Genomic DNA, 26793 nt, shown 5'->3' with positions numbered 1-26793 from the left:
GATTTACTTAAATACTTAATGTGCCTTAACTGGTAATGAAGGTAAAATTGTGGGTGCTACAAGCCTAAAGTTGGAGAAATAATTTTTTCTTAAAGCAAAAATTCTGAAGAGTTCAGGGATAAAGGGTGAAAAATGGCATCCAAATCAAGAAATGTGTGTTCTTAAGAGAGAATTCCCAAAAGTATAATTTTAAAATTATACAGTTTTTTAAAAAAATATTAAACATAGTTGATATACAAAGTTTTGTCAATTTCTGCTGAACAGCAAAGTGACCCAGTCATACATATATATACATTCTTATTTTATTTTATTTTATTTTATTTTTTTGTCTTTTTGCTATTTCTTTGGGCCGCTCCCGTGGCATATGGAGGTTCCCAGGCTAGGGGTCTAATCGGAGCTGTAGCCACCGGCCTACACCAGAGCCACAGCAACGTGGGATCCGAGCCGCATCTGCGGCCTACACCACAGCTCACGGCAACGCCGGATCGTTAACCTACTGAGCAAGGGCAGGGACCGAGCCCGCAACCTCATGGTTCCTAGTTGGAATCGTTAACCACTGCGCCACGATGGGAACTCCCATATATATATATATATATATATATATATATATATATATATATACATTCTTAATCTCATACTATCTTCCATCAAGTTCTATCACAAGAGGTTTGATATATTTCTATGTGCTATAAAATAGGACCTCACTACTTATTCATTCTATATGGAATAATTTGCATCTACTTATTATTTTCAGTAACTGAGATGCATGAATATTTTATGCACACACACATGTATATACTATCATGTACTTAATCTATTAGAATCTCTAATTGTCATATGAAGAAAAACTTCAAGACATTAATGTGACATGATCAATATCATAAAGCAAAGTCACTTGTTTTCAGACCTTGGCATAGACAGAGCACAATTACTTGACTGCTTTTTTTTTTCCCCTAGAAAAATCTTAGACCCCATAGAAAGACCTTGAATTAATCAATGCCAATGGTTAAAACATAAGCATAAGCACTAAAAAAGAAAAAAAAAATATTCCCAAATGATTAAAATCCATGAAAACTGTGAGAAACACTGAGTTATAGATGTTGATGGAATTAGAATCTAAATAACTGAGATCAAATACACTGATATTGCCCAGTTACCATGTCTCCATTTTTCTTTGCAGATGAACCACTTCTCAGCTGTATCTCTTCCATATTCACAGTAACTATGCAGGTGAACAGCAGTGTGAATGAGTTCATTCTGTCTGGATTGACACAGGATGCACTAAAGGAGAAATTAATATTTGTAATCTTCTTGTTTCTATACCTTGCAACTCTTTTGGCAAACTTCCTTATTGTGATGACTATAAGATATAGCCAGACACTTAGGAGCCCCATGTACTTCTTCCTTTTCTATTTATCCTTTGCTGATGCCTGCTTTTCAACAACCACTGCTCCTAGGTTGATAGTAGATTCCATATCTGAGAAGAAAATCATCTCCTACAATGAGTGCATGACCCAGATCTTTGCATTTCATTTCTTTGGCTGCATGGAGATCTTGGTGCTCATCCTCATGTCCTGTGATCGCTACATGGCCATTTGCAAGCCCTTGCGATACACAACCATCATGAGCCAGCGTGTCTGTGGTGCCTTGGTGAATCTGGCCTGGGTAGGGTCTTGCATACATTCTTTAGCACAGATTCTCTTGACTTTGAGGTTACCCTTCTGTGGCCCCAATGTTATTGATCACTATTTCTGTGATATGCAACCTTTGTTGAAACTTGCCTGCATGGATACTTACATTATCAATCTACATATTGTATTTAACAGTGGCACCATATGCATGGTGAGTTTCATAATGTTGTTTATCTCCTATGCTTTCATTTTACATTCTCTGAATAAGCAGAATGCAGAAGGAAGAAGGAAAGCCCTCTCTACCTGCACCTCCCATATTATTGTTATCATCTTATTCTATGTACCATGCATATTTACCTACGCTCGCCCTCTAACCATATTTCCAGTGGACAAGATGGTGGCTGTATTTTACACTATTGGGACACCTTTACTCAACCCTCTGGTTTACACTCTGAGAAATGCAGAAGTCAAAAATGCCATGAGAAAGTTATGGTGCAACAAATTCTGACTCAAGGTGGCAAAGAGCTGAAGATGCCAATTGCTAATTCCATCACAGTTTACATAAAATTGGGTTGATGGAAAAGATAGAATGTTCTCTTTCCATTATGGACAACAAAATCCTCTTCAAGTGGGACATTTGGGGGAAGAGGCAGAAGGTGCACAGAGCACAGATCTATATTATTTTAAACCAATATCACATACAATGATGAAACATGAAGTACAATCATATTTGTGGAAGGACAAACCTATTCTTCACTTCTGCATTCTGCATTGATATTTCTGCTCTTTTGAGGCTTATGAGCCAGATCTTGCTGTTTATCTTCTTTGATTTCTACATTATTTTGTTTTGGATTTTCTTTTTCATATTAATTATCCAAGTTTCAGAATGTTGCCTGAATTTCTGATATACATTTTTTTGGTGAAGCAGTTCTAACAGTACTCATTGTGTATCCTATCTTCTGGTTCAAGAGTCTAAAGCTTAAAGTCAAAGAAGCATAAATATTAGAGATTTAAGCCCCTATGTGATGCTTGTCTGGACTTTTACTTTACTTCTTGAACATGGACAGGCAAACAACTCATGGCCTTCTATTCAAATCAGACAATTTTAATTATTAACCCTATTCATTGTATTAATCCATAATTTATCTCTATGTACTTTAATATATTCTATTTATTCATAATGTTAATCATTATTTTTATGTAATTTAGTTTTACATATATATCTATTTTCTGTAATTTACATCTGTGGACACTTCCCTAATATTTGGTTTATGAATCAGTGACAGTTTTATAAAATTGTGGGAGTTATATTATAAAAACCAACACCTCGTGGATGAGATCATACATGTAAAAAACATAACCACTGACCTAAAAAACAGAGATAAAAAGAGAAGATATCTGCAGAAGAGAGATTCCTAACTTGGAAATGAAGAACAAAATTATTGAGTATATTTCCCAAATATACCAAGATAGTAGTTGTCAGGTATCATCCAAGTGCATAGAAGCATTTCACTGACTAGTGGATAGGATTGGCAAGTTGCCTGACAGGTACACCTCTCTAACAGCAGAAATGTCTCAGGCTGTGGATACTGAAACTCTACATTTATCAAGCAAATTGTATGGTAATTGGGCTTCCTATAGAAATTTTCTTTCTTGGAGAGAAAGATATTAACCAGTGACTGTGATAGGCACTTTGTTTTTTTAGGGCCACACCTGCATCATATGGAATTTCCCAGGCCAAGGGTCAAAGTGGAGCTGAAGCTGGCAGCCTACATGAGACACAGCAATGTGGGATACAAGACTGGGTCTGTGACCTACATCACAGCTGAAGGCAATGCCAGATTTTTTTTTTTCAGTTTAAAAGCACTAATTTACTTACTATATTATAAGCTCCTACAGACTCATAATATCCTGTTTTCATGTATTAGACATATTTATATATTTTCATCAGAAAGATACAAAGTATCAGTTCAAAGAAAAATAAATAACTGACATTTAAATATCTGCATTTCACACATTTTGATATGCCATACTTTCTCTTATTTTATTTTATTTTTTGGCCTTTTTTCCTTTTCTAGGGCTGCTCCTGTGGCATGTGGAGATTCCCAGGGTAGGGGTCTAATCAGAGCTGTAGCTGCCAGCCTACACCACAGCCACAGCAACACCAGATCCAAGCCGTGTCTGTGAGCTACACCACAGCTCCTGTCAGTGCAGGATCCTTAACCCACAGATTGAGGCCAGGTATTGAACCCTCAACCTCACAGTTACCAGTTGGATTCATTTCTGCTGGGCTGCGATGGGAACTCCCATATTTTCTCTTTCATTTAGTTTAAATATTTTAAAATTCTATAGGGATTTCTTTCTGATTCATGGCTTACTTGGAATGTATTGGCAATTTTATTTTATTTTGTATTTATTTCTTTATTATTTTTATTTTTTTCCATCATAGTTTGTTTAAAGTGTTATGTCAAATTTCTACTGTACAGCAAGTTGACCCAGTCATATATATATATATATATCCTTTTGCTCACATTATTATGCTTCATCATAAGTAAGTACATATATTCAGATTTTTAACCCACCAAGACAGCCAGGGCTCAAACTTGCATCTTCATCGATAATAGGTGGGTTCATAACCCACTGAGTTACAACAGGAAATCCCTGGTGTTTAATTTCTATTTTTCATACATCTTATTAAATTTACATTGTATTCCAGGTACAGTTAATTGAAAGTAGACAAAACAAGTTCCATGAGGGAGTGGACATCGAGTATTTCTCTGAGAATAAATATAATCAAGACTATATTCCTACAGATCTGAGACTCGACCCTAGAGTATATCAGATAAACCTGCATAATACCACTTTGAGATGCCCTGCCTATACATGCCTCCTTGACAATAACATCACTGATGGACTTTCTGGTAGTAAAATTTTGGAAGATGTGACTACATTCTTTGTTGTTAACAACTCTATGCTGTTACAGATGGTACCTTGTTTTATCATGTGATCATTTCTAGGATTCTTTGCAAGGCTGTTTTCTGTGTCTCAATTATTCTTCCTCTGAATGTGTTCATGGTTCACCCCCTTACTTCCTTTGATTTATTATTAAAACATTTCTTCTCAATAATTAATTTTGTATTACTTCACAGAGTTGCAATTCCTACTCACCAACATTCTGTATCTCCTATACCTCTGCCTCTGCTAATTTTTCTCTTTAGCTCTTATTCTATAATGTATCATACCGATCAGTTATTCATTTTATTTTGTGACATATTTATTAGAATAAAATTTATATAAGGGTAAGTATTTATATCTTTTGAAAAGAAGTTACTGTTAAATACTTAGTGCTTTTAATAGCACCTGGCACATAGTAAGTGGTCAATAATTATTTGTTGAATGAATAAATTAATGATTATACAACCCTATAAATGGGCTTATGCTTCTGGGTAAGATTCAGTAACCTGTGATACCAAATGCTGTTGTTACAAACAATGAGGAAAAGCAGATCCAAAGGAAGAATCATGTGTATGAGGTACTGGTGATGTGTTGAGGCAACTGAAACTGTAAGAGATGAGAATGGAGAGAAAAGACCCTCAGCAAAGTGAGCTGCGTTCTGGGGCTGCTCTGATTTTGGGAACTGGTATAAGTTCTGGGGCTGAGGTAGGAAAAGAGACAACAGCCCAGCTTTTGTAGGACATTTGGAGAAACTAAAACATGCAGTATTTTTTCCCTAAGGACATGGCCTCACCTCTATAGGCTCTTTGGGGTTTTCTATGGGTTGAATTGTATGCCTGCATGAGCTGATGTAGTCCTAATCCTCAGTGGCTATGAATGTGAATTTATTTGAAAATGAGATCCTTGCACATGATCTAATCCACCAGTATGGTGGATTAGAGTGGACCTAATCCACCACAATGTGTCCTTAAGAAAAGGAATGTTTGGACACAGAACAGACATGCACACAGGGAGACAGACATGCATCTCATCTTCACATGGAATGGCCACGTGAGGCTGAAGTCAGAGACAAGTGTAAGTCCTCTATAATCTAAAAAACTCCAGTGATTGCTGAAAGATTACCAGAAGCTAGGGAGAGGCAGGGAAAAACTGGCCCTCTTATCTACAGGAGGAATTGTATAATACAACAACATAATAAAGAGCAGAAGGCAAAGAAATATAATATAAATTTGATGAGAAAACAAACAAAACCAGGATCTGGCTCTTTGAATATAAGTATGCTACATTTGTACAATGGGATATTATTCACCCATAAAAAAGAATTAAACAAAGTCATTTGCCTCAACATAAATGGACATAGAGATTATTATACTAAGTGAAATAAGTGAGATAGAGGAAAACATCATATGATATCACTGATGTGGAATCTAAAAAAAGATACAAATGAACTTGTATACAAAACAGAAACAGTTTTGCAGACTTCAAAAACAAATTTATAGTTATCAAAGGGGACAAGTTGGGAGGAGGGATGGATTGGGGTTCACACAATTGTATGTGGAATGGATGCTCAATGGGGACCTGCAATATAGCACAGGAAATTTGCCTAACATTCTGTGATAACCTATAAGGGAAAATAATCCAAAAAATAATCCAAAAAATAATGCATATGTGTATTAAAATAATTGAAGCATTTTGTTGTACAGCAGACATTATCACAACATTGTAAATCAATTATACTTCAATAAAATTTTCAAAATGTAAAAAATAGATGTATAAAATTGATAAACCCCTACCATGTGCTGGTAGCTACATGAGTATATAAATTTGTCAAAAATCATCCACTAGGTGTTTCAAAATGGTGTTTTGTCTTATATGAAATTATGCCATAGCAAGTTGATTTTCTAAAATATATATAAGTATTTTTCCTTCTGTCTTCTCTCTTCTCCCTTCCTTTAAAGACCTAGTGACTGACTTCAACATATTTTAGAAATTACAGAAATTTAAATTAGAAGTATCTATTGTTATTATTTATATTATACTTTATAGTATTATAAAGATTTATAGTAATTATTATATTTAACAATAATATTTTCTAGAATATGATACTAGGAGAACTTAGGAAACTTTTCTAAATTCACAAAAACAGAAATTATAAAGCTTGAATTCAATAAGATCGCATCAATTTGAACCATTACCTGGGCTCAGAGCTTTGTCTTAATTTAGAAAAGATATAACATCAAGGACAGAGATTTGGGTAAATTTTGGTGGTCCATACCTCAATGTGCCTTTGAAAGTGGGCTTTTTCCTTGGAGTGGGTGGAGCCTTTGATAACTGAAATGGAAGGTGCCTGTCTCTTAGGACCAAAGCAGAGAGGCAGAGGGCTCTGTTGACAGATCTGCCTATTGACAGTCTTGTCCAGGACTAACTAGCCCATGTTTGCTGTAACTATGGTTTAGCTCATTTAGCAAATCTTTCAGGGAAGTGTAAAGTCCTTGCCCCTCAAGGAATGGACACTCATAAAATTTTAAGAAATCCCTACAAATATCTCAAGAAGGAAGAAAAAATGTTTAATTTATACGTTATCCAAGGAAGGTTTTGGGATAATAGGACTCTCTTTGCAGATGTTTACATCACAGACTAGAGGGAATATTTCCTGTTTCTTCTAGAAATTTCTAGGAGCAGAAGTGAGAAATTTTCTGCCAGTATCATAGACCATTTTGAAGAGTCTAACTCAGGCCTTCTAAGAAGGGCTAGCTGTCTGTGGAGTATCTTGCAACAGAAAGCAGAGTGGATCTATCTGAAGTACAATTTACATGCTGCAAATATTGCATGGGATTTATCTTCAAAGTAAATCTGAATTGAAATAACAAAACTATGAGCTCCCTAGTGGATGTCACTGCCATAGTGCTCTCTCTATCTTTCTCTCTTTTAATAAGAATAAAAAAATATAAAATATCAAGCCCAACTGAATTATTTCCTTTTTCTTTCCTCTCATTCTGGACTGGATTTTAAGACAGTTATCTTTATCCAGTTCTGGCTCCTGAGAAAAATAGTTTCAGGAACATATTTATCTCATATGAGAAAATTCTGAAGTTTCAATGTCCCCCATCTTTCTCTAGCCTCTGTTTGATGCAGCACTGGCTCAGGCCCAATTCTTAATAAGAAGTGGCTATATTAAAGGGAGCAGATGTATAGTATTATATGTCTACAGATTTCTGACTGAGAAAGCTTAAGGTCAGGACAAGGATAGGTGGGCCTGTTGATGGTAGGCAATGAGTATGCATTGATACTGGTGACACAATGATTCTATGATACTGTGATACCAATTGCCCTTGTATTACTTTACTAACATTTGATGTCCAGGACCAACAATTGCTCTTACTTAGAACCCAAAATTACATTCTCTTTCTGGGACTTGACTAAAGGATAATATGAAGAGTGGAGGAGAGAGAAGCAACACTCTTCTAGTGAAATCTTAGGACAAACTCCTCTTTATCCCTAATGTGAGTCTTTGTTCACATTTGCATTTTAGTTTTCCCCTGTTTCACCACTAATTTTTCTTCCTTCTCTGGTTCATACCCACAAACATATTTTTTTTCCTTTTCTCTGATCCCTCCCTTCTTTCTCTAACATCTCTATCCCTTCCTCCTCACTATTATGTTTCCAAACATTCATAAAGAATGCTGATCTCTGTTTCACCCAACATGAATTTGGCATATATCTGACAGGATGTGCATGGAACTCGTCAGGGGTTTTCTTCTTTACCTGCGTATGATTTCCTGGCTTTATGCTGGCTCCATCCTGATGCTTGGAGACTGAAGTTTTCTGGGCAGTGGGGGTGTTAGAGAGATTGTTGTGGAGCCCAAAGCTTTAGTTCTGGTCCTACATCCTCTGTGATGACTCTCTTCTAAACCCTGGCTCCCAGCTTATCCTAAAATGTACAAAATGAAATGACAAGAACTTACCTTATGAGACAGTAAAAATCAAATGAACACAAGGTATTAAAGCAAACATAAGAGAATGCTACAATTAAAGACTGCATAATTCAATAAACACACACAAATTTTACCAGCAGATGGCTATTAGCAAGAAAGTTATTTGACTGGAAAATCAGGGAAGGCTTCACTGAAGAGATGATATTTGAACTGGAGTCCTTTTACACAGCTAGACATGGATGTCAAGGAAGTTCATTTTGCTAATATGGCATATGGATAATTCAGACAATAGCATAGTCTGGGTGTGTTTGGGAAAGACATAAAGTGTCAGACTTCACTGGGTCATGCATGAGCAGGAGCACTGGGAGGAGAAGGGGAAGAAAGATGATGGCACCCAGTTAGAGGATTTTGAGAGCCACAGTGAATATCTCAGCCATTGCATTCAAAAGCCATAGTAAGCATTTTATCATGATTACAATTCATTATATTTTTAAAATGCCTAGTTTTTTCATGGGATAGAAAGGAGGAAAAATAAGGGAGAAGACATAAAATGGGAATATCTAAAACTGTGTCCTTTCTTTCTATTTAGAGACATATACTAAGCCTATGAGGATCTGCTTAAAAAATTCTATGATTGGAGTTCCCATCATGGCTCAGTGGTTAACAAATTTGACTAGGAACCATGAAGGTGTGGGTTCAATACCTGGCCTTGCTCAGTGGGTTAAGGATCTGGCATTGCCATGAGCTGTGGTGTAGGTCACATACATGGCTCAGATCCCACATTGCTGTGGCTGTGGTGTATGCTGATGGCTACAGCTCTGATTAGACACCTAGACTGGGAACCTCCATATGTCATGGGAGCGCCATAGTAAAGGCAAAAAAAAAGTTATAGGATTGACCATCTGTAATAGTAATATTTATGAAATATCAACCTTATTTAGTGGTATATATGAGCTAATAATTCTCAGAATGAGGAGTGCCTTGGTGGCATTGTCACTGATGTGGCTTGGGTCACTGCTGTGGCACCAGTTCGATACCTGGTCCTGGAAGTTCTGCATGCTGCAGGCATGACAATAATAATAATAATAATAATAATAATAAAATTCTTACAGTGTAAATCCACAGAGTTATTTCACTCAAGGTGTTGATTTTATTTCACTTAATATTGTGAGACTTTTTGTTTATAATTTAATGAAAATTAAATAATATGTGAAAGGAAATGTTCTGTTCCACATTTTGGGGATATAAAAATGCTCTTGCTTTAGGGAAGTGAGATTATTCTTTATGATACTATAATAATAAATATAAGCCATTACCCATTTATCAAAACCCATGGAAAGTATACAACCAGGAGTGAGCCCCAAGGTCAACTATGGACTTTGGATGATTGTGATGTCATTGTAGGATCATAGGTTATAGGAAATGCACACTCTGCTGGGAGATACTGATAGTAGGCTTGGTATTATACATGTGTGAGTGAGGGACTGTAAGAGAAATCTCTGTACCCTTCTCCTAATTTTTCTGTGAACCTAAATCTACTCTAGAAAATAGTCATAAATATGACAATAAATGATCCTTTACACCTGAGGGAATATATTTAATTTTGTTTTTTTGCACAGAGACTAAAGGAGAATGAGCACTTAAGATCCTTCTTTAATGAAGGAAGTAACAAGTCTGGAATTACTAGTGAATCATATTTGTAGTGGCTGCTGGTCCAGGATTTATTTTGGGGAAATGCACAGTGAATCCACTTGCATGCCTGACACAGAGTTTCTAAATACAGGGGAGAGAAAGGCAGATGTCTTCCTTGGAAGTCTGACATCTTGAAGGACAGGCATTTCTTTACAGATGAAATAAAAGTCCAACTGAGTTAAATTTGTTTTTTTAAAAATGATAACTTTAAGAGTTCCTGATGTGGCACCGAGGGTTAAGAATCTGACTGTGGTAACTCAGGTTGCTGTGGAGGAGTGAGTCTGACACAGTCCAACAAAGTGGGTTAAAAGATCTAGTGTTGCTGCAGGTGTGGCTCAGATTCAGTCCCTGGACTGAGGACTTTATATATATATATGCAGCCATAAAAAGAAAAAAAAAAGGAAGACAATGTTAAATAACTCTGAGTGATTTTTGTTCTTAGGCAATGAATAAATCTTAGGAAAAGACATTCTCAAGTTTTCATGACTCTAAGTTTTATATTTTACTAGTAAAAATATATTTAAACATCTTATCCTCATTCATGGCCTTCAGCTTAGAGGAAAACTTTTTCAAAATTTTCTACTGTAACTTTAAAGTCTGGCTAAACTTGAGGATTCATAGTGATCTTTTCTTTACTCTTCTGATAAAGTATTTATCTTATCATCTCCATTAGAACTTTGCTTTCATTTCCATCATTCCAAATGCTCTCACTCCTTCAATTTGTATAACTCTGGATCCCAAACTTTTTCACAACTAAGGACCCATTTTATTTCTACTTTCCTCTGATCATGGGCCTCACATTGAGAATGTTATGAGCTTCTTGTTTATTTTAAAATATGTATTATATGTATTAGATATGTCTGAAACAGTCAATCTTAAGTTACTTTCTTATCACCCTGAGAAAACTACTGTGATCCACAGTGCTGATATGATTTCAGTCACAGAGGCAAGGATCTTAGTGTTTAAAACAATTATGCAGCTGTGTTATAGCAGCTATACAGCAGTTACAGCTGTGTAAACACTTTGGATTGAAACTTTTGAAAAATGAAAAATGCCCTTGGAAAGCCAACATTAATAATTATAATGAAACTAATCACTTTAATTGATTATTCCATGTGCTTTATGTATATTGAATAATTCAACCTTCATAGCAACCCTAAAAGGTAGAGTATTTTATTATTTATGTTCACAGGTGAAGAAAATGAAGTGCAGAGATTCAGGGATTTGTTAAGTATCACACCATAAGGAGCAGTAGGTAGGGTCTTGATCTAAGAACTATGGCTTTAAATTCTATGCTAACTCACTTCTCAGCTCTGTTTTTGAGTATTAGCATCTCAAGGGTACTGGTTTAAAACTTGACTCTCTTAGGTTAAAGTTACAATTTATATGTTAAGTGAATTCTGAATTTTCCACTGACCAAACTATCCTTTAGGAATTTGCACTCTTCTCTCTGCAGATGGTTTCTACTCTTTCAATACTGATCATACAGTGACATACATAATTAATGATCTCAAATTTATCCTAATAGTCATATTACATTTTTAAGAATAAGGGACTGTTTTTGCCATTCCTCACAATATTTAAAGGTAATTTGGATTCAATATCTGAAATGAAAGATAATTATAGAATTATGGAGAGCTGAATAGAGTCTATGATTTTCAATTCTTTGAAATTATAAACTAAATTAAAATTTGAAAAATTGACAGCTTGGTCCATATAAAAAGGAAAAAGTCACAGAAAAGAGAATAAGCAAAATTGTAGCAGTAGAAATAGCACAGGCTGAGACTTACATAGTTCTTACTTACTATGACAGAGATCTTTTTTTTCATTTTATCTGAATAGTGACTATGATGATGTTTAAAGTGGTTTTCTGAAGATCATGCAGTTAAGCAAGTAGTGAAGCTTGTATTTGAACTCAAGCCTTTAAACCCCAGAAGTTGTAATCTTCACCTTGAAATATAATTTTTTTGCTAGGTTAATATCCATTCTAGATAAAACATCAAGACTGCAAAATATTGGGATTCCATTTGTGACTCAGCAGGTTAAGAACCTGACACAGTGTCCATGAGAATATAGGTTTGAACCTGGTGTTGCCCAGTAGGATAATTGTCTGGTATTGCCACAAGCTGTAGTATAGGTCACAGATGTGACTTAGAACTGAAGTTGTTGTGGCTGTGGCTTAGGCTGGTAGCTGAAGCTCTGAATCAAACCCTAGTGTGGGAAATTCCATGTGCTGTGGTGTGGCTGTAAATTTTTTTTAAAAAAAATCTGCAAAATATGAGTTATCAAAAGATAAAAGATTCTCAAAAGGGGGCAGTATTTTTATAAAAATGTAGTAAAAATGTAAAACTTTGTTGGCAATAAAAATTTATATTCATATAATAAAAATACAGTTTAAAAAGTTAACAAATTGAGGAATTCCCACCATGGCTTGGCAGTTAAAGAACCAGGCTAGAATCAATGAGAATGTGGGTTAGATCTCTGGCCTTGTATAGTGGGTAAAGGATCCAGTGTTGCCATGACCTGTGGTGTAGGTCACAGACATGGCAGGTATCCCATGTTGCTGTGGCTGTAGTGTAGGCTTGTGGCTACAGCTCCAGTTGGACCCCTAGCTTGGGAACATCCATATGCCCTGGGTGTGGCCCTAAAAAGATGAATAAATAATTAACCAAGTGAGAAAAGAAGATAATGTCACAAGATTTTTTTTTTTGCATGTGCATAAATTTTCTACAAAATCATCACATTGAAATATTGGCCAGTCTAGTATGTCAGGAATGGATATATATACAGATGAATATGCAAATACAGAACATTTCTGGAAGGATATAAAATAAATTAAAAGTAGTTATTTTAGGAGAGTAGGAGTATAAATTCAAATAGTTTAATTTTTCGTTACTTTTTTTATTTTAAATATTTGATGATGATCATTAATTGCTCTGTAATAAAGCTATAGCTAATAAAATGGTGCAAAACATTAAAAGAATTTTTAATACCTATCAATAACAATGATAATCTCTAGCATTTCAGACTGCAATATCATAGTTGGAGAATTATTCTAATTTGCTTTTAAGATTTTTCCTTATATGAGTGTGAAAACTGGAAGCAATACAAGTATCTCAATGAACAAATGGTCAAATAAATTATTTTTGTACTGTTATGTTGATAATTAAACCATAGAACACATAGTAACACATGAAAACTGTTAGAGCAATTCTAAGAGAAAATCAGAGTGCAAAATGACATTATATTATGATTTTGATCACACAAACAATATATACTATGAAAAAGGACTTGAAATAGAAAAAAAATAAAATTGTATATTAGAATTATGGGGTATTTTTTGGCTGTGCCAATGGCATGCAGAATTTCCCAGGCCATGGAGCAAACCCTTGAGACTGGAGTGACCAGAGCCAAAACTGTGACAATGCCAGATCTTTAACCCTCTGAGTTACCAGGGAACTCCTTCAAAAACTCATAGGGGATTAAAGGCAGTTGAGGGTAATAGAGCATGAAATAGAAACAAAGAATTCAGAGTTCTGCCCTCTGATTTTCCAAGAATGTCACTTTTTTTCTTCTCTCTTCAGAAAAAGCCTTTGTCAACTGCATCTTACCTACAGCCATTAGCATATTGATGAATAACAGTATGATGAATTCATTCTTTTTGGGTTGACACAGGATGTAGGAAAGCAGAAAGCAATATTTGGAGTCTTCTTGATTCTATACTTTATGACACTGTTGGGGAACTTTCCCATTGTAGTGACCATAAAGACAAGCAGGACTCTTGGGATTCCTGTGTACTTCTTCCTATTCTACCTTTCCTTTCCTGATGCCTGCTTCTCTACAACAACAACCACCAGTTAATTGTGGATGCCGTTCTCAAAAGACTATTTCCTACAACAAGTGCATGACCTAGGTTTTTGCAGCTCTTTTCTTTGGAGATCTTTATGCTCATCCTCATGCCCTTTGATCACTACATAGACATTTTTAAGTCCTTGTGATAGACAACCATCATGAGCTGTCAAGTCTGTGGTGTGTCACTGATTCTGGTCTGGGTGTGACCTTGTATCCACTCTTCAGTACAGAATTTTCTGGCTTTAGGATAGCTTTTCTGTGGCCCCATTTTGACTGATCACTATTTTTGATCACTCACATGCAGGAGTAATGTGAGTTTGTAGGAATTTTTTTCTAATTGTTTTATGGTTTCTCTTAAGTAGAAAATGAAGTCACTGATTGGAACAGAGGAAAGAAGAGACAGCATTGGAATTTTATATAGAGGGAAATGTGGAAACATTTCTTTAGGACATAAACTCCTTTGTTGCTCATAGTCCTAGTGATCTTTTACTCACTTTAGTGCAGTGAGAGAATAAATATACATGGCGGAATTGCAGTGCAATGATCTAGTAGCATCAAAGAATCACTTGAGATCCAGGCCATGAATTTAGGTAAGATTGGTTAGTATGGTCACAAAGTAACACTTTTCAGTATTTCCAGTGCTGAAATCTAAGCTGATAAATGATTTTTGCTGGAAACCAAGGCTGAAGTTGAACTTCAGAGCTTGCCTTTTTAAAAGTCTTATGTATGATACATTTGAGAAGCAATTGAAGATACATTAAAAAGTCACCCTTAGGTGTCATGCATATAAACAATGGAAACTTCAAAGGGACACCCAGTCTTGAATGTGAAGATGGCATTGTGTCCATGTGCTGAGTGACAGAAAGTTAGTGAAGAGTGATCTTAGGAATATGTTCTGTGTAAAAGCAGGGAGGTGGCATGGAATTATTGATGGGGAAAAAGGAAAAGGGCCTTAGTCTCAGTTCTTGACTGGACAGGGCACTGGAGACAGACAATTTTCAAGGTAGTTGATGTAATGTCTTCAGAGAATCTTTGATTACATTGGGGAATTTATACCTACTAGTAGGGTCCATTGTCGGTAGCCCCATAGTAGGATTCAGCTCTGAAGCTTCTTGCTAAGAAAACATTGGCTACTAAAAGAAGTTACCACTGTGGTGTTGATAAACCAAAGTGCCTATTAGTATGAAAGTGGTTTTGGCAGAAAACATTCTGAATAATTAAAGCATTGCATCAGCTTTGGAGATGAAGAGACCATTTTGGATGGGATAGTAAAGACAATTCACCATATTCCTCTGGGAACACAATTTCCTGCTTCATGAGTCAAAGGCAGCGACAGGAGTTCCGAGGCATCTGTGAGTGAGGCTGATCTAAGGAATATATAATGGCCATTGCCTCAGTGTAGCTTATAACTGACTCCAAGAAAATCCACCCTAGGGAGAACACTTGGCATTAACATTTAAAAGTATATACATCAGAAAAAAAATAACTTTAAATTACTTTTTTATTAAAGACGTTATTTCTTAAAGATCAGTTTTAGGTTCACATTAAAATTGAGAGGAACATACAGAAATTTCCCATATATCCTCTTTCCCTACACATGTATAGACTCCCCCATGATCAAACTCCTCTACTAGAGGGATACAGTTTTTCCAACTAGTGGACTTGCCTTGGCACATCATAATCACCCAGGTTCCATAGTTTACCTGAAGGTTCTCTCTTGATATGGTACATTCTATGAGTTTGCATACTGAAGTCTCTCTATCATTATGGTATAACACAGAGTGTTCTCATTGCCCTAAAATTGTTCTGTGTTTCATCTATTCATCTCCCTCACATCTCTTCCTACTGAATTTTCAATTAAGAAATACAATGAAGGTAAATCTTGCTTAATTAGGTCATATTTTTGCATTCTTTACTCAATGTAAGTTTTTTTATAGAATAAAATATTTGCAGACAGGGTTTGTCCTTCCTAGGTACCAAGTCCACTTAGGTCTCAAGGTCTTGGAAATTCATGCATTTATAGAGCTCTTTAACCAATCAGTGAGAGAGTAAAGATGATACATCTCATTATCATTTTCCAAATAAGAATAAGAAAATTCTATTATATGTGGCTATGCTTTTGAACCCAGTCCATATTCTAGAGGATAGAAATAATGATATCATGCAATATTCGAATATCCTATATTATTATATTTCCCCTAAACTCTGCAAATTCTCTCTAGTGTAGGTATGTGAGAGTAAATGGAAATGTTTTTATAAATATACCACACATTCATAGAAGCATAATCATAAACCTCAAATCTAACTTTATTGCTCACAAAATTTGATACTTTTTAATAAATAACAAATAATTGGAAGTTTTATCTTCCTCAGAAAAACTATCTTCCCTTCATAGGATGCCAGTCTATTTAGTGTTCAAAGAACTGTATTATAAATAACAAGGGAAAAGTAGCTAAGAATTTGCATTTTAAAATTGGCCTTAAGATACATAAACCCAGGTTGTTTCATGGATAAGAATTTTATCCATGTTTCAGTTAGATCAATAAAAACAACAAAATAGAACATTCTTCTAACTAATCCTTTGCTAGTCATGTGAAAGTTAATTAGATCTATTCGAAAATGTTCTGATTCTCTTCTTTTACTTTGGCAAATAACTAGATTGCATTTCCTGGACACCTTGTGGAAATTTATAATGTTATTTTGTAAAGTTGAATATTAACCACATCCTGCAACCTATCAATTGCACTTTTAGGGGTCATGTGTAAAAATATTCATAGACACTATTCACAGTAGTCAAGTGCTCACTGGCTGAATGATAAACACATTTTGAAATAATCACACAATGAAGTGTGATATAGCAGTGAAAATTAATGTACAACTGTATTCAACAAGCAATATAAAATTTAGTAACACAGTGTTGGATGAAAAAATAAAAGCAGTTACTAGAAATCTAAATATAGGATACTAAGTTCTTTAGAATATAAAAATGAGGAAAAACTTAAAAACATACCTATGTAGTATAAATATTTTATTTTTCGGGTAAAATCAGTACTATCTTTAGGGTGAGGCAGCAGAAATATAGGGAAGACATTCAAAATAGATTTTATAATTATTGGTAATATTATAGTTATTGAGATGGTAGAAAGTTTACTAGGATTCATCATATTTATATAAATCAATACTATAAAATAGATAATGTAAAAGATGGTAAGCTAGTTTGGAAAATAGTGAATTCTACAGCTGAGATTTTAGTACAAGATATTTTCCCCCATTTCTGTTGGCTTTGCTTTCGTATGTGATGGCTTCATTTTCAATTAGGCTCTCTCCATTTATGGTAAGATTAGGCAAGAGTTCATGATTTGTATTTTCAGAAACTCTATTAGGAAAAAAAAAACCTTTTCTTAATAGTCCAAACAATAATATTGTGTTGCATTTCATTTGCAAATACAGCCCTTGCCAAATGTTTACAACCTGGGGAAACACTTTGTGATCAACCTTGCAGATTCATATTCCCATCCTTGGGGTAGAACTTTCTCACACTTAATATACTGAAAGTGGAAAAGCTATGGTTCCTCAGAGGAAATTCAGTGTTCAGTAAATTGAAGAAGGAAAGTTGAACTCCTGCCAGGCACAAAAAAAATCAGAGCCTGCTGAGATAGCTTTATAATTATTTTTACCATCCACATGAGGCAAGCAGGCTATCTCTGCAAAAGTGTTCAGATATTTTTCAGCAAAATAGCAAGGATTAAAGGCATTTTCTTTGTTGGTTGAATATATCTGCCAAAGGTTGAATGCACATTCTTTATTAAAGCTACACTCCACACAACATCATGAAAAAACATCACACTCAATTATGGGGACAACCTGCCATTTTCAATTTCCCATTTGATGTTGAATTGGATTCAAGGTCACAGTTCTCTTGATTCTAAGTTCTGTTGAGGCACAACAGTGATAGAGATTTCTGGAGGAGTATTTGTTTTGTCCCCAAACCTTACTACTCTTCTATCTCCTGTCCCTCCAAGTTAGTAATCTCTGTGTATTTCAGAAAGTATTTGATTTACACTTAAATCAGTAACTTTTCAGAAAATCCAATTATAAATTTTTACTCAAATTCTTCAATTTAATTTTGCTTGTTTTCTTTTTTAAAATTCTTTCTTAGCTTGACTGATTAATTTTTTGTCTTTTTTTTGTCTTTTTAGGGCTGGACCTGTGGCATATGGAGGTTCCCAGGATAGGGGTCTAATTGGACCTGTAGTTGCTGGCCTATGCCACAGCCACAGCAGTGTGAGATCCAAGCTGCATCTGCAATCTACGTCACAGCTCATTGCAATGCCAGATCATTAACCCACTCAGCAAGGCCAGGGACTGAACCTGAAACCTCACAGTTCCTAGTCAGATTCATTTCTGCTGTGCAATAATGGGAACTCCTGACTTGTTTTCTTCAGTCATTCACTTTCTGAACAATTAATAATGTAATGCAAGATTTAAAGTATTATTTATTAAATAGTGTGGTAAACATGGTAAGAAGATAGCTATGATCCCTACACTCAGAGAGTATTTATAGTTTACAGAATGTACTCAGAATTTGAGCCATGAAATATAAATTCTTTGTTGGTTTCTAGTTCTTATGCAAAGTTTTCCTATTTTTAATTTCTCAGTAATTTTTTTTGTGTCTGTGCCCACAGCATGTGAAAATTCTTGGCCCAGAGACTGACCCCATGTCACAAGAGTGACCTGAGCCACTTCAGTAACAATGCCAGATCCTTAACCTGATGCATCACAAGAGAACTCCAATTTATCAGTAATTGATCATTCTATAAGGATTTCCATGAATCTGAGTTTAGACAATTAGTGTTCATCTGGTCATCTCACACAGAAATCCACACACTTCTTCCTGAAGTTTTATTCCTTTGTGACCATATCACTGTACTTAAATGATTTTACTCAGGATTCTTTTAATATACTCATTAAGGGTCTTCAGGGATTCTTTTAAATGTTAATGTAAACCTATATTTTGTTGTTGTCTCACTTCTCCAAACTATCTACATGTTCTCCTTGGTTGACCTCACCCCATCTCATGATTTAAACTATTACTTGCAAGGAATGATCCTCAAATCTAGTTATAAAGTCATAACATGAAATTCATACTTAAAACAATATATAAATGCCTAATGACCATTTTCACTTATATGTCTTATGGCTACCTGAATTTTAATTTGTCTGCAATGCATTGCTATTAATACTAACCTCATCAAACTGAGAAAATTTGTAGCCATTAAAAATGGATGTGGAGAAAAGGAAACCTTTCTATACAGTTGGGAAGGCAAATTGGTGAAGCTATTATGGGGAACAGAATGAAGATTCCTTAAAAACCTATAAAGAGAGTTACCATATGATCCAGCACTCCCACTCCTTGCACATACCCAGAGAAAACTCTAATTCAAAAAGATGTGTGCACCTCAATGTTTCTTGCACCACTATTTACAATAACCAAAACACAGAATAACCTAAAAGTCCATCCACAGAGAAATGGATAAGACATTATGCTTTATATGCACAATGGAATATTACTCAGCCACCAAAAAGAATATAATAATACCATTCACAGAAACATGGATAGACCAAGAGATTATCATACTAAGTGAAGTAATCTATATAGAGAAGGGCAAATATCATACAATATTGCTTATATGTGGAATCTACATGGACATATATAAAAACAGAAATAGAATCAAAATATATACAAATGGACATGTAAACAAAATAGAAATAGAATCAAAAACATAGACAATGTACATATAGTTACCAAAGGGGAAAGGGTAGATAAATTAGGAGTTTGTAATTAACATATGCACACTACTATATTAAAAAAACCAACAAGGACCTACTGTATAGTACAAGGAACTATTCTGAATATTTTGCAATAACAAATAAAGGAAAAAATCTGGAAAATAATATATATAATATACATATTTGTATTATAAAATAATGTATATTTATATGTGTAAGATTAATTGCTGTGATATACACCTAAAACTAATATGCTATTGTAAATCAAGTACATTTCAATAAAAATAAGTATATTTTACAAAATAAATCCAACTTGCCTGTACAGACACCTTTGTGACCAATCTACACTTGGCATACAACAGTGGACATATATATAGGATGTTTTGTCATACTGATGCTCCATTATGTTATCTTCTTGCATTATTTGAGAAACTACACTGCTGAAGGAAGGAAAATGGCTCTTTCTACCTGCATCCTCCACATCATTGTGGTCATCTTTGATCCTTGTCTGTGTATATGTATATGTATGCTCTGCAACCACCTTACCCAAAGATACGATAATAACTGTGTTTTATACACTTAGTTCATCTTGGCTCAATCTTCAGACATATGCACTGAGGAATGCAGAAAATGAAGAACGCCAGGAAGTTATGGAGCAAAAAGATGATCGAAGATGAAAAAAAGAAGTCCATGGAGAGTAAAATATTCTTATTGTAGAGGTAATATAATTATAACAAGTCATGAAAATTAGTTTTTTTTAGGAAAATAGACAATGAATATTTTTACTTGTTAATGTTGAGTCAATTTAATATAGAATGGATAGTACCAGGTCTTACAACTAGTAATGGAGGTCACATTGCCTTAGATGGTCACGGCAGTGTCTCTGCCTCTGTTGTCTGCCTAATATCATTGTTTTTTAATTAAATTTATTTTTATTAGGATGTAGTTGATTTACAGTGTTTAGTCATTTTATGCTCTACAGCATAGTGACCCAGTCATGTATAATTTTCATCGTGTTATCTTCCATTATAGTCTGTCTCAAGAGACTGGATATAGTTCCCTGTGCTATAGACTAGGACCTAACTGTTTATCAATTCTACATTTAATGATTTTCATGTACCAACCCCAAATTCCTCCTTATCCATCCTACCCCCCACCACTTGTCAAGCACAAGTCTGTTCTTTATGTCAGAGAGTCCATTTCTGTTTTGTAGATAGATTCATTTGTGCCATATTTTAGGTTACATATCTAAAGTTATATCATATGGTATTTGTATTCCTATTTCTGAGTTAAACTTCACTTAGTATGATACTATCCATTTGCACTCATGTTGCTGTTATAGGCATTTTTTCTTATTCCATCATGTATATGTACCATATCTTCTAAATCCATTCATCTGTCAGTGGACAGTTAGGTTGTTTCCATGCTTTGGCTATTGTGATTAGTGCTGTAGTGAACATAGGGGCACATGTAAATTTTGAATGAAAGATTTATCCAGATATATTCCCAGGAGTGGAATTGTTGGATCATATGGTAGATGCTGATGAAACAAATCACAGATCCCACAAGCAGATCATAAGATATACCATGCTCTTGTATTGGAAGAATCAGTATTTTCAAAATGACTAAACTACCCTAGACAATCTACAGATTTGATGAAATTGCTATCAAATTATCAATTACATTCTTCATACAACTAGAATAAAATATGTTAAAATTTGTATGGAAACACAGAATACCCTGTATCACCAAAGCAATATTGAAAAAAAATTAAAAGCAATGAAACTGGAGGAATCAGGCATTCTGACATCAGACTATACCACAAAGCTAGAGTCCTTGAAAAGTATCATACTGGCACAAAAATAGAAATATAGATAGATGGAACAGGGTAAAAAGCTCAGAAATAAACCCAAGCACCTATGGTCAACTAATCCATGACAAAAGGAGGTAAGAACATATGGTGGAGGAAATATAGTCTCTTCAATATGTGGTGCTTTTAAAACTGGACAGCTAGTCCAAAGGGTGTGAATATGATTTGAAATTTGTTTATTTATATTTAGAGGTTCCTAGAGAAAAATACTTGAGGAAATTAGGTCCCAAAATTTCAAGATGGGGAACTTTTGAAATATATCATTAGTATGTCCATATTCTGTGGAGATAAAAGTAGCCCAACTAAAAGAATTGTGGGCTGACTGACATGACATCTGTGAATAATTTATTTTTTAGTGTCCTTAAAATCATACTTTTGGGGGCCAGGCACACAGCATGTGGAAGTTCCTGGGCAAGGGATCAAACCCATGGCTACAGCAGTAACCAGAACCACAGTAGTAACAATCCTATGTCCTTAACTCATTGAGCCATCAGAATTTTACAAGTGTTCTTAAATCCTGCTCCACTTGCAGAGCAGAATGCATATAACTTCCATTCACTGATGTAATACTCTTCTCAAGACAACTTGCAAGTTTTTATTTTATTTAATGACAATTATATTATAGAATAATATAAAATGAATCAAATTAACATTTTGTACATCTTAAACTTACATAATGTTATATGTCTATTATATTTCAATAAAAGAAAAGCCTATGTTCTTTTAAAAAGTGCCACTTTGAAGATAAATCTTGATTCATACTTTGGAGAAACTATGGTAATTCTGATTGGCAGTGAAAAGAATCACATGTGAAATTGCTTAAATAAAAATTAGTTGACTTTAAATAATTTTGCCTAATGTTACACATAATTAACAAATGAAACTAATACAGCCATGTAAATCAACCATCCTCCAATAAAATTCATGCCCACAAAAAATAAAGGAAAGAAGCTTTACACACACACAAAAATACATTACATACCTGGAAAGTAAAGAGTTTCTTGATAGGAAGCACTCATCCATAACTTGAAATTTGGTGTTGTTATGGGTTAAATTGTTTCTCCTAAGAAAAAAAAATGTAATGGAATCCTAATTCCTAGTACCCCAGAAAGTGAGCTGTTGTATAAGTGCCTGACATTAGGCTTTTGATTGTCCAGCCACCCATTTAAAAGATATGTATCTTGAATAAATAATATGGCAGCTATACAACTGGATACAGAGCCAGGCCTCTCTACCCATGAAGCTTCCTCTTTATAAGCCCAAGTGACCTGTAACTCACCATTCAATTGACCTTGCATTTCCCTTCCAGCAATTTAGTCCCAATTTTGTTTTAAATTCACAAATTAAGATTGATGTATACATACCACTTTATAGAAAACAGTTAGGTAATGAGGACCTTCTATATAGCACAGGATAATCTTCTCAACACTGTTTAATAAGTTATATGTAAAAAGAATATGAAAAGGAATTAATATATGAAAATGTATATAACATTTAATTGCTGTACACATGTAACTAACACATCCTTGTAAGTCAACTACACTCCAATAAAATGTATATAAAAAAGTGAACCCAAGAAAATGTAGGTACCCCAACTTTGACCCTAATAAAGGCAGAACCACACATTCTCTCTTCTATTCTCTCTCTGAATCTGTGATTTCCTGGTGTGACCTCTGAATAACAAAATTTGTTGTTACAAAGTTCCCTAATGGATGTTGCAGAGGTGCATTTTGCAATCATAATAAGAACCATAATTTTCTGCCTAGCCACAGCATTGGGTCTGGTTGGGGGTCCCCCACAAGCAGAAGACTTGGATGAGTGTAGCCAGGTGTTCTTGTTAATGGCATTCCTCTCCATAGGCTGAGACTGAAACAAAACAGGTATTTACAGAGGCAAGAAAGTTATATTTTTTTCCAATTAGTATAAAAGGATTATCTCTTTTTAAGACCCTTGTAAATTATTTAAGATGTCCTTTGCTAGGCTTATAGCAATGCATTAAAAAGACAAAAAAAAAAGCAAAAGAATGTCTCACAAAATCTCAGGTCAACTGGTCTGCACACAGACATAACAGAATGAGAAGGGCTAAACAATTTGTCTATTTTGAAGTTAGTAGGAAAATATTCTACTTGAGATAAATTTCCCTGGAAAATGGATAGTTGTTATCTTCTTATGTAAAAATATAATTTTCTTGTATTTTGGATAAATTATCTTACATGATAAACTTTTGTTTTTTGATGTGCACCTTGGAATTTATTTTAAGCTGTCTACAATGCAAATAAAAAGTATCTTCTGAATAAGCAGAAGATTCCACAGAAAATGGATAACTCAATAAGATATAATATTTCCTCAATAAATAATACAGACTTTCATCCTGTGATGTCATACTGGATGAAAAAAAATTTCAAGTGTATGGGTAATTTAAGTCTCCTTTCAGATTGTGATCAAGCCTCCACAATGTAAGCCTAACAGTAAATAGCCAAAACCAGTCTTCTCAATGTATGACTTTATTTTTTATTTTTTTGTTTTTTTTAAAAGTATAGTTGACTTAGAATATTCTGTCTATTTCTGCTGTAAATCAAAGGGATCCATATATTCAATATATATATTCTTTTTCTCACATTATTCACCATCACATTCCATCACAAGTGACTGTAATTCCCTGTACTATACAGCAGGATTTTTTTTTGTCTTTTTGCTGTTTCATGGGCCGCTCCCATGGCATATGGAGGTTCCCAGGCTAGGGGTCGAATCGGAGCTGTAGCCACCGGCCTACGCCAGAGCCATGGCAACGTGGGATCAGAGCCGCATCTGCAACCTACACCACAGCTCACAACAATGCAGGATCATTAACCCTCAAGGGCGGGAACTGAACCCGCAACCTCATGGTTCCTAGTTGGATTTGTTAACCACTGCACCACGATGGGAACTCCTATACAGCAGGACTTTTATGTAAAAAATTAAGTCATTTTGAAATAAATTTATAATTCATTTTAGTTTTATCACCTAAAAGTGAGTGACCTTTGGCAAATTAATGAGATATTCTGGGCTTCATTGTCTTCAAACATAAAGTGGGGATTACCATTCTTGTTAGCATACATATTAAGTGTGATACATTAAATTGTGGGAGTGTGATTTGTAAGCCGGTGTAAAAGTTTAGAGCAGTTAGTTGATTCAATCAGAATAAGATTTGAAGAGTGTAATTTGAACTATTTCAGAAGAACGAGTATTTGGAAGGACAGAATAAAAGAGAAACTTGGCAGAAGGCTATTGCAGTGGGACAGAAAGGATATAGGAAGAAGCAGGTAATCAGATTTGTGATAAAACATGAAAGCAGAGACAACAGGATTTGTCAAAGTTAAGAGTAAAATGAGAGAAATATGGGAGTGAGCAACACTGAGATTTATTTTCTGGGCAATTTCATTGTAGGTGGTACCATGTAATGAGAAGGTGGTCACATTTTTATTGTGAAAAATTCTAATTTTTTTTTCAAAATACTAAATTGATATCCAGCTGCAGATGTCTGAAACTGAAGATGTCACTTAAAAACTGTTAAAATAAGAGTACAGATAGGGGCTGCAGATGCAATATTGGACTGCTTCAGTATTTATTGATCAGGAAAAGTTGGAATAGCCAAGTAAAGATCCTCAGAAAGAAGCCTGAGAGTTCTGACACAAGCTAGGGCAGGGAGTTTCTATTCATAGTTGGATCTACACACATTAAATGTGTAAATTAACTTGGGTCTTAATATTACACTTTCATGGATTTATAAATGGTTCATCACTTCATGGAATTCCATTTCCATCTTTTCTTGTTTTTTCACTTTTCCTTTAAAACTCAGCTACTGAATTGCTTCCTATGAGAAACTATCTCTGATTATAGGTTGATTGGTATATTCCTACACTGTGAACCTTAGCAGTCTGTCAGCATAATATATTGACTCTTATTCTGTGGGTCTGGGATCCTTTGGCTTGTATCATGTAACTATGGACATGGAACTCTGTCTTATTCAGCTTAGTAATCACAATGTCTATGACATACTGAACTCAAATAGACACTCCATAAAATTTCTTTTAATTGAATGGACAAATAAAAGATGAAACTTATAATATATTTAAAGGTTTTCTCCTTGTTTTGTAGGTAAATTCTTTATAATATGTGGATTCAGCTCTTGTACAGACTAGAGGAAACCATGGAGAAATGTAACTGAGTTTGTCCTCTTGGGGCTCACTCAGGGCATCCAGGGTCAGAAAATATTATCTGTCCTATTCTTGCTTATCTACACTGTGACCATTGTGGGCAACATACTCATTGTTGTGACTGTGGTGGTCAAACCAACTCTGGATGTTCCTATGTATTTATTTCTTCGATACTTATCATTTACGGATGTTGTTTATTCTACTACAGTCCCCCCAAATGTGATTATAGACTTACTCTGTGAAAAGAAAACCATTTCCTTCAAAGCTTGCATGACCCAGCTTTTTGTAGGGCACTTATTTTGGTGGAACTGAGATAATGCTTCTGGTGGTAAGGGGCTGTGACTGCTATGTGGCCATCTGTAAACACTTGCATTATTTGACAAACAAGAATCAGTGAGTGTGTGTTCTGCTGGTGTTGCTGTCATGTGTTTGTGGGTTTCCACATGCTGTAGTTCAACTACTTTTTATTTATAACCTTCCCTTCTGTGGCCCCAATGTCATTGACCACTTTATCTGTGACATGTACCCTTTGTTAAAATTTGCCTGCACAGACACCTACATTATTGGCCTGACAGTGGTTGCCAATGATAAGGCAATGTGTGTGATCATCTTTATGCTCCTATCTCCTATGGGGTCATTCTGCACTCCCTGAAAAATCTCAATCAGGAACGGAGCAACAAACATTATCCACATGTGGCTCCCACATTGCTGTGCTGGTCCTCTTCCTTTTGTCCTGTATTTTTATGTATATTAGACCTCCTTCTAGCTTACCCATTGATAAATCCTTGACTGCGTTCTGTACCATTATCACCACTCTGTTGAATCCTGTAATCTATACTATGAGAAATGGAGAGATGAAAATCGGCATGTAA

The 26793-nt window shown here is 35.0% G+C and overlaps 1 protein-coding gene and 1 pseudogene across 1 annotated transcript; both read left to right on the top strand.

Moving 5' to 3' along the window:
- Nucleotides 1-1224: 1224 nt before the first annotated feature.
- Nucleotides 1225-2139, top strand: LOC125113001 (olfactory receptor 4C11-like). The gene has a single exon (XM_047755442.1). It carries the CDS (start codon nt 1225-1227, stop codon nt 2137-2139), a length of 915 nt encoding a protein of 304 aa, XP_047611398.1.
- A 3068-nt stretch (nt 2140-5207) lies between these two features.
- On the top strand, nt 5208-26793 carry LOC125113000 (olfactory receptor 4A47-like; annotated as a pseudogene).

Source organism: Phacochoerus africanus, chromosome 12, assembly GCF_016906955.1.
Source record: "Phacochoerus africanus isolate WHEZ1 chromosome 12, ROS_Pafr_v1, whole genome shotgun sequence".
Classification (NCBI taxonomy): Eukaryota; Metazoa; Chordata; class Mammalia; order Artiodactyla; family Suidae; genus Phacochoerus; species Phacochoerus africanus.
The sequence above is the reverse complement of the archived record's forward strand: the minus strand, read 5'-3'. Positions and strand labels throughout refer to the sequence as shown.

Excerpts from the sequence above, each read along its gene's own strand:
- LOC125113001 (XM_047755442.1), top strand. The coding sequence starts at position 1,225 with ATGCAGGTGAACAGCAGTGTGAATGAGTTCATTCTGTCTGGATTGACA.